General features: G+C 52.6%; 1 protein-coding gene across 4 annotated transcripts; it reads left to right on the forward strand.

The window, feature by feature from the left end:
* Positions 1–1,514: 1,514 nt before the first annotated feature.
* SMUG1 (single-strand-selective monofunctional uracil-DNA glycosylase 1) lies at positions 1,515–8,290 on the forward strand. Of its 4 annotated transcripts, XM_058558079.1 has the most exons (4): positions 4,260–4,665; positions 5,462–5,763; positions 6,805–6,924; positions 7,790–8,290. In XM_058558079.1, exons 1-4 carry the CDS (start codon positions 4,605–4,607, stop codon positions 7,820–7,822), a joined length of 516 nt encoding a protein of 171 aa, XP_058414062.1. In that variant the 5' UTR covers positions 4,260–4,604; the 3' UTR covers positions 7,823–8,290. The 4 variants fall into 4 exon arrangements, with proteins under 4 accessions (XP_058414061.1, XP_058414062.1, XP_058414059.1 ...); XM_058558078.1 differs by lacking the exons at positions 4,260–4,665; positions 7,790–8,290 and adding an exon at positions 1,515–1,546 and having other exon boundaries at positions 5,462–5,596; positions 6,805–7,745; XM_058558076.1 differs by lacking the exon at positions 7,790–8,290 and having other exon boundaries at positions 6,805–7,745.
* The last annotated feature ends 292 nt before the right edge of the window (positions 8,291–8,582 follow it).

An 8,582-nucleotide genomic window follows, 5' to 3' on the forward strand; every position in this document is an offset into this window, starting at 1 on the left:
AAATGCTTGGCAAGCAAGTAGAGAGGCATGGGGTGGGCAGGAGGGTGGTCCAAGGGATGGTGAGCCTCCTAGAATTCTTGAACAATGAGATGACACCACAGTGTGGTTCTACCTCTTCCCTAATTTTTGTTCAGAGACACACAAGTGAATAGATCCATGGAGATGGAGGAGCCTGATGGGGGAGTCTGTTCTAGAAGCTACGGATACTCTTATTTCAGTCATTCCAGAGGAAGAAGCAGAGACAGGGAGATAGATGTACATGGAGGGAAACAGAGACACACAGATACAGAGAGAAAGCTCCACAAGAGACGAGGGATAGAGATGCATTCACATAGGCAGAGAGAGGCAAAGATAGAGAGAGGGAGAAAATATGGCATAAATTAAAGCTCAAGAAATAATGGACTTTGTGAGGTGGATGATTAATTCAGTTTCCAAAGTCTTGCAAGGGTGGAGGTAGTTTCTCACCTTTGGTGTCAGAAGGTCACTGCTCACAGTTCCCTGAAGCTCCTGCTGCCCCCATTAAGTTTTTGTTTGTTGGTGGGAGAGCAGGGGAGGCTTGGGAAGAGGGTAGCATCCTTGTTCTCTCACATCTCCCTGTTCTGGGGTTCACTGGTCTCCTTCCTTGCCACCTGCAGGGAGACCTTGCTTCTCTCTGATCCTTGTCATGGCTGTGCTGAGGTGTGCAGAGGGTAGGAGGAATCTAGAAGGTAACTGGCCTTAGGGGGTTTCCAGTCTAACGAAAATCTTATAGCCAGGACACACAAACAGACCCAGACAGAGGACAAGAACAAAACTAGGAGTGGACAGCTTTGGACATTGGTGTTGGGATGGGGAAGTGGGGAGGAATGGACTGTTAGGTGCAGCCATGGGATTAGGATGGTCAGAGAAGCCTCCTGGGCAGAGTATTTGAGGGGGAGGATTGGGAAGGACGGGAGGTTATAGGGCTGGGCAGAGAGCAAGGCAGAGAAGGGAGGGAAGTCAAATGGTAAAGCCATGGAGACAACGGCTTGGACAGCAATGAGAGATGGAAGAGTCTCAAAGCCGCTACTAGAGAGCTGTTAGGAGATGCCAGAAGAGTCTCTGTGGATGTTCTATATACAGCCCTTTGAGGGCTACAAAGAAGTCTCTTATACCTGGGGCAGCAGGAGGGTGAGAAATGGTTTCCAGCCATTAATACCCTCAGGTGGGTGAGAGATTGGGGATGGCTGAAGCTCCCTGATTAGCACTCCCTTTGGGAAGTGTGAATGAAATTTTGAAAGCGTGATGCCCTTTAGGGCTAGAACCCAGCATCGCCGAGGTCCTTACAGAGCCTGGCCTCTCACCACTCAAAACCTCTCAACTTAGCCCTGAAGTAAAGAATAAACTACAACCCCCAACGTCACTTAGTACTCATTCGGCACACCTTCTGGGGATTACAGCATTTCCGGCGGAAGTGGCCTCGGCTAAGCCAATCCCCTTCCCTAAACAAAGTAGACTACGATTCCCACTGTCCTCCGCGCCCGGGGGTGGGGTGAGGAACCGGAAACTGCGTGGGGAGCTGGACCAGGTGAGGCTGTGGGTGGCTGGGGACCTGGGTCCGGGGGCCTGGGGCCTGGGGGACGGGCTGAGGGCTCCCGGGGCTTCGGGGTGGAGGCAGGCGGGGAGCCGGAATGTCGGGGTTTCGGGGCTCCTCGCTCGGTCTGGGGCTCGCCCCTGCGCAGAAGAGCCGAGCCCACGGAACCGGCCCCGAGGCCTGTGGGACGGGATTTTCCCCGTCCGGCGGACGCGGAGGTTTCTTATGGACACTTAGTTGTCGGCCCCCTCGGAACCAGGAGGAGGGATGAAGTGGCCTCTTTGAGTCCATGCGCTATTGTTATTATCATCATCAATGTATTGTTATTCTTCGCTTAAGGATTTGCTGATTGTCCCCGTGGATCCCTGGAGTGCCACCACGGGGCAGGGGCGTGGATAGTGTTCTCGATTCCTTCTTCATATCTGGATTTAGTGTCAGAACCTAGGTGGCCAGACATAATCGCTGGATCACCCTCTGCTTCCTGTGCTCTTAATGTAATGTGACACTGTAATTTATAAAGTATATACATTTCTTAAGTCTGGCTCTTGGTGCCTCTGGTAGGACTTCCAAGTGCCTCCTTTGGGCTCCCATAGTGTGGTTTTTTTTTTTTTTTAACAATTTTTATTTTTTTTTATTTTTCCCCCAAAGCCCCAGTGGATAGTTGTATGTCATAGCTGCACATCCTTATAGTTGCCGTATGTGGGACACCGCCTCAGCATGGCCAAAGAAGCAGTGCGTCAGTGCGCTCCTGGGATCCGAACCTCGGGCTGCCAGCAGCGGAGCGTGCGCACTTAATCGCTAAGCCACAGGGCCGGCCCTCCCATAGTGTTTTGTTCAGGACATTCAAGCTCGAATCACGGTGTGTTACAGTTAGTTTTCTGTCCTCTCACAGTAGGTTATGAGCCTGGCTTACATTTTATTCATTTCAGATTTGTTTCCTACCAAGAGACTGCCACAGTGCCTGTCATGTAAAAAAACTCATAAATATTGGAAACAATGAGTGAATTAACAGCTGGTGGTAGGTTGGATGGAATTTATTTTCATTTCATAGAGAGGTGAGTTAAATGACTTGCTTAAGAGATCCTTTTTAGAGATGAAACTAGGATTAGGATTTGTCAGTCGACACCTAGCCTGTGGCTGTTGCTCTCAGTCTTTGAAACTCTGGAACACTGGAAATAAGGCCTTGTCAGTCTTTTGTGTACCCCCAGCCTTGCTGTCTCCAGCATAGGTCTCTAAAGATCAAATGTAGGGCCGACTTAAGACCTGAGCGAGATCCCAGAGCTGGAGCAGCCAATCCGCTGTTGTTTGCACTACCTGGGGAGATGCAAAGCAAGGGCCGCTGAGACCTCTGAGTTCTCCACAGCTGCCTTCTCATCTGTGTTTGAGTCCACTGGGCCCTGGGTAGCCACCTGGACAGATCAAAGACTTCAGAGATCAGTCTGGGGAAGGAGTTTTTAAGTTTTGTCTCTGATTTTTTCTCTCTCACTTCCCCCAGGCAAGGATCAGAGAACAGGTTGATGGATCAAGCTGTTGTGTCAGCCCTGAGTTCCCACCAGGGGGAAGAGGTTACCCTTGACCTGGGCAAGGGGTTGAGAGGGAGGAAGAATCATGGTCCCTGCCCTGTGGGAGCCCCAGACCTGACGGAAACATGCACAGAGCCTGACAAGCCCTCGAAAGCAAGCAGAGCACAGAGTAGGCAGCTGAGCCTTGAGTAAACTCAGGATATGGAAGTGGGGAGGAGTCCATCAGGAAAGACTCCTTGCCAGAAGGTAGTTTTAAACAGGATTGAAAAAGAAGGGATGGACAGAACTGAGCCAGTGTTTGTTGACTACCTGACAAGTGCTAGGACCTTGGAGATAGGGAGGGAAGTTGAATGGGGCCTGGCCTCCGATCTGCTCAAGTCTGGTTGGGGAGGCGAGCTGTGAATTCATGAAGAAGCTGCTAACGATGGTGACATAATGGTTCTCAGCCTTTACCAACCATCAAGATCACCTGGGGAAGCTTGTTTAAAATGCAGATTCCCAGGCCTCACACTAGACCTCCTCATGTGTGGGGTGGGGTTGAGGAGCTGTGGCACATGTGCAGTGTCCTGAGGAGGAAGGCTTTACCAAGGGGATGGTTAGAGCTGCGTCTTGAGGGAGGGGTATGATTTGGATGTGTGGAGCGGTCGGAGTCACAGTCCTGGTTGACTCAAGGAGTGGATTTGGTTGGGTTTGTAGAAATGGCATGTGCAAAGTTTTGGGTGTTGGGGTAGGAAAGGCGTTTTGAAAGTGTGAGTGGAACGGTTGGGCTGGAACACTGGGTTTGCATGGGAGTGTTGAGAAGGGAGACAAAGGAATGGCCTTTGCCGGTTACAAAGGTCACTGGAGTGCTCCCTCTGCCCCCCCTCCCCCCGCCTCTTCCTCCTTCTTCCCTCTGTCTCTTCCTTTCCCTTCTCCCCTTCCTTTTCCTTTTTCCTTTTCATTCCTCCTCCCTCCTGGCCTCGCTTACACATAACATCTCTTTCCATCCCTTATATCAATATCATGAAGTGGATATTATTGTTTTTAGTACAGGTGATCCCCAACTTAATGATGGTTCGACTTACGATTTTTCGACTTACGATTTTTCGACTTTACGATGGATGGTGCGTAAGTGATAGGCGTTCAGTAGAACCCGTCCTTCAGATTTTGATCCTTTCCTGGGCTAGCGATATGAGGTAGGATACTCTTGTGATTTTGGGCCACGGCAGTAAGCCCCAGCTCTCGGTCTGCCCTGTGATCACAAGGGTAAACGACCGATACACTTACAACCATTCTGTTTTTCATTTTCAGTACAATATTCAATAACATGAGATAGTCAACACTATTATAAAATAGACTTTGTGTTAGATGATTTTGCCCAACTGTAGGCTAATGTTAAGTGTTCTGAGCACGTTTAAGGTAAGCTAGGCTAAGCTATAATGTTTGGTAGGTAGGTGTATTAAATGCATTTTTAATTTACGATATTTTCAACTTACGAGGGATTTATCAGGACGGAACCCTGTCATAAGTCGAGGAAGATCTGTATTTGGATGAGGAAACCTGAGGCTCTGACCATGGTTACACAACTTTTAAGAGTCTATTCTGAGTCTGGTAATCATCCCACTCACCACTGAGTATTTTTGAATGTGGGCAAGAAGCTGGGCTGGGGTGGTAGAAGTAGCAGGGGCCTGATCGAACCGTCTAAGGCAAGATGGGGTGGGTGGGTAAGAGCATAGCCTTGAGTCAGATAGTTTGGGTTCAGATCCCAGCTTCATTACGTGCTAATTGCGTGACCCTGGGCAAGTTGCTCGATCTTGCTAAGCCTCAGTCTTCTCACCTGTGACATGGGAGCAATAATCCCCATCTCACAGGGTTACAAGCATCAATGAGGTGTGTCTGGCACAGAGCAATTGCTTACCACCTGGAAGCTATTGTAATTAGTCCTCTAATTAGTGTCTGGGCTGTGGCTGTGCACCTGCATCTCATTCTTCAGTGCATTGGCTTCCAGGACACGGCCCATCCTGGCTGGGCTTGTTTTATTAAGGGTGACGGTAAAGGTGCTGAAAGTTTGCCACCGGTAAATATATATTGAGAACCTACCATGTGCTTGGCATGGCCTAGGAACTAGTGACTCAAGACCTATGCCTGGCGGAAAGTGGGGGATGATTGGTGATTATTGGGTTATTCTCAGCAGGTGGTATATGAAGAGGAAGGATGCTTGAAGCGGGGAAAGGAAGGGCTCTTCATTACCAGGCACCGAGATGAGCTCAGTCCTGCGTGGAGGTTGGGGGATGACTGACACAGTCTCTTCTGAGCCCAGGAAATGGTAGTAGGGGCCCTGGCCAGCCGGGATCCCTCCCACTCTAGGACTGAGGGCTGATGGGGCCACTGTCCATCTCTTTTCCAGGTGACAGTGACGTGGCTGTGCCCCAGGCTTTCCTGCTGTGGCCCCTCCATGAGCCTGCAGGTGCCCTGATGGAGCCCCAGTCCTGCCCTCGAAGCTTGGCTGAAGGCTTCCTGGAGGAGGAGCTTCGGCTCAATGGTGAGCTGAGCCAACTGCAGTTTTCGGAGCCTGTGGGCATCGTCTACAATCCCGTGGAGTATGCGTGGGAGCCACATTGCAGCTACGTGACCCGCTACTGCCAGGGCCCCAAGGAAGTGCTCTTCCTGGGAATGAACCCAGGACCCTTTGGCATGGCCCAGACTGGGGTAAAGGGCTTGGCGTCCCCTGGTGGGTGGAGTGGGAGGCTCCAAGGCAGATGCTTGGCTGCGTGTGCTGTGGAGGAGGAGCATGTGCATGGCTGTGGACCTGGTGAGTGCAGCCCCTCCTCCCCTCCCAACGCACACATTGGCTCCTATGATCTCAGACACTCTCCCGGCCTCGCTGCCCACAGTTAACCAAGCACATTAACAGTAGTTCCGTTTCCCCTGTGAGCTGTCCACTAATTGCCTCTGAGAGCCCTTTCTTCCGCTAGCCTCGTTCTTACCTTGCCGGATCTCCCCTCTCCCTAGAGTGTGGTTGGGGTCAGGAGAGGGACCAGGGCTACCGCGTCCTCAGGGGAGACTGGTTGACAGGGGTGGGCCTGGAAGAGATGGAGGGTGTTCAGGCAACCTGGGTTCTGTTTCTTAGCTGAGGAGCCGTTCAGAGCAGAGCCAGGCTCCAGGGCCTGCCTCCTTTCCTTTCAGACCTCAGGATGAGTGACTGCCCCTCAGTGGGGGGGCTTGGCAGGTGGGGGAGGGGAAGAGCCTGCAGGGCAGGAGGCTCAATCGCTTTTATTGACCCCACTGGGGGATGAAAGGTGATCAATGATGATCGATGGAGATGACAGCCTGAGGCTTGGGGCTGAGAGGGCACCCAGAGAGCAGTGGTCAGCCCTGTCCTTGTGCCTCCTCTAACCCTGGCCCCCTTTCTGTCTCACCATCTGTGTGTGCCCAGTACTACCCATCATGCCCTGTGTAGGGCCACATAGCCCCATGTACTCCCTGAACGTGGTCCCAAGTGGGGGTAGAGGCAAATAGATTCTTCTGGTCTGCAGTCCACAATGAACAATTGGAGAGAGATGGACAGGATCAAACCACGGGGCCAGGAATCCTTGTCTCAGGCCTTTGGGTGAAGGTGGTAGGGGGTGCGTGTCTGTGTTTGTGTGTGTGTGTCTCCAGGCTAGATCCTCATGGAGGATGGAAAGGGGTCCAGAGCGCAGGCATCAGGTCTCCAGTTTGAAGCCCTCATGTCTCTCTCCTTCCCCACAGGTGCCCTTTGGGGAAGTGAATATAGTCCGGGACTGGTTGGGCATTGGGGGGACTGTGCTGACCCCTCCCCAAGAGCACCCTAAGCGACCAGTGCTGGGGCTGGAGTGCCCACAGTCAGAGGTGAGCGGTGCCCGATTCTGGGGCTTTTTCCGGAACCTCTGTGGACAGCCTGAGGTCTTCTTCCGTCACTGCTTTGTCCACAATCTGTGTCCTCTGCTCCTCCTGGCTCCCAGTGGGCGCAACCTCACCCCTGCTGAGCTGCCTGCCAAGCATCGAGAACAGCTTCTTGGGGTTTGTGATGCGGCCCTCTGCCGGCAGGTGCAGCTGCTGGGGGTGCGGCTGGTGGTGGGAGTGGGGCGGGTGGCCGAGCAGCGTGCGCGGCGGGCTCTGGCAGGCCTGATGCCCGAGGTCCAGGTTGAGGGGCTCCTGCACCCCTCGCCTCGCAGCCCACAGGCCAACAGGGGCTGGGAGGCAGTGGCCAAGGAGAGACTGAATGAGTTGGGGCTGCTGCCGCTGCTAACAAAATGAGTGCCCCTGGGGCACAGAGGACACAGTCAAGGCCCCAAGTCATTCTTGGGCACGCAGATCTACACGCCTCCTGGACGAGCAGCAAGGTCCTCCTCAGCTCCCTGCTGACTGGAATCACGTTCTTTGATCATTGGAACTGTCTTCCCACCTGCCCGGGTGGTCCTGACACTAATCCTGCCTGCCCTTGATTCCTGCTGTCTTCACCCTCTTTGAGCGTTGCCTCTTGGGTCTCGTGGTGCCTAACTCCACAGAGAATCAGCACCTGCCAACTGCTCTACCTCTCTGTTTCCCTGGGAGTCTCTATTCAGCTGAGAGTGACCTACACGGTGATTTCTGAGGTCATATTTGCTGTTTAAGAGAAAAGATCCTGCCAGGATCCCCACCCGTCCTCATAGAACAGCTTTCTTCAGCCGACCCCTCATGAACAGCTTTCTTCAGCCGACCCCTTTCCTCACAGGGAGCAGGACAAAGCGTGGGGCAAGGATGTTGAGAGTAACTTCCTATGAGAGACTGAGGCTGGATCAGAGGGAGAAAGAATTCAGTGTGGCAGAGTGAGAAAGGCGCGAAGACCTGGATTTTCATCCCAGCTCTGAGACTTGTGAACTCTATGACTTTGGACAAGTTGATTAACTTTTCCAAGCCTCAGGATCCTCATCTGTAAAATGGGGCTCCCTCCCTCCTGCGGTTGGTGTGAGGATTAACTGAGATGACATTTGAGAGTGCCTTGTGTAGCGCCTGGCACACGGGTGCTCATTACCCCTCTTCTTGCCCCCGTCTGGGGAGTCACTGCACTACAAAGGAAGCCCCTCCGCTCTGAAGACCCTGCTGGGGGGTCTGGGCCTCCACCTCTGGCCTGGGTGAGGAGCGGATTCCTGCCCTGCCAGCAGTGGACCAATGGCTTTATGAAAAACCCAGCCTGTGATTTTTCAGTCTAAGCATTAAAAGCTCCTATACTGTTTTCCTTGTCCTTTTTTTCCGTCCTGCATGTCAGGGATGGAAGGTGGTAGTTTAGATTCCCCCCTCTCTGACCTCTTCACTGTTTGCAAAGGATTCTCTTGGGTAGCTGGTGGATGATGTAAACAGATTAACCGCCTTACTGAAGCTGCAGGGTCTCTGTTAGAGGCCTGTCGAGCAGTTTGTCTGCTGCTCGGGGCACTGTGGGGAGCAGAGGAGGGTGGATGGGAGCCTGGGATCTCCGGCTAACTCGTTTCTTCTGTCTGCTTCGTGATAGGTTGGTGGGACCCTTTGGT

Source organism: Diceros bicornis, chromosome 17 (genome assembly GCF_020826845.1).
Source record: "Diceros bicornis minor isolate mBicDic1 chromosome 17, mDicBic1.mat.cur, whole genome shotgun sequence".
Taxonomy (NCBI): Eukaryota; Metazoa; Chordata; class Mammalia; order Perissodactyla; family Rhinocerotidae; genus Diceros; species Diceros bicornis.

Coding starts and splice junctions, on each gene's coding strand:
- SMUG1 (XM_058558076.1), top strand. CDS start 4,605: ATGAGGAAACCTGAGGCTCTGACCATGGTTACACAACTTTTAAGAGTC. Junction 4,666..5,461: donor AAGAGTCTATTCTGAGTCTG/GTAATCATCCCA, acceptor TCTCTTTTCCAG/GTGACAGTGACGTGGCTGTG. Junction 5,764..6,804: donor TTGGCATGGCCCAGACTGGG/GTAAAGGGCTTG, acceptor CCTTCCCCACAG/GTGCCCTTTGGGGAAGTGAA.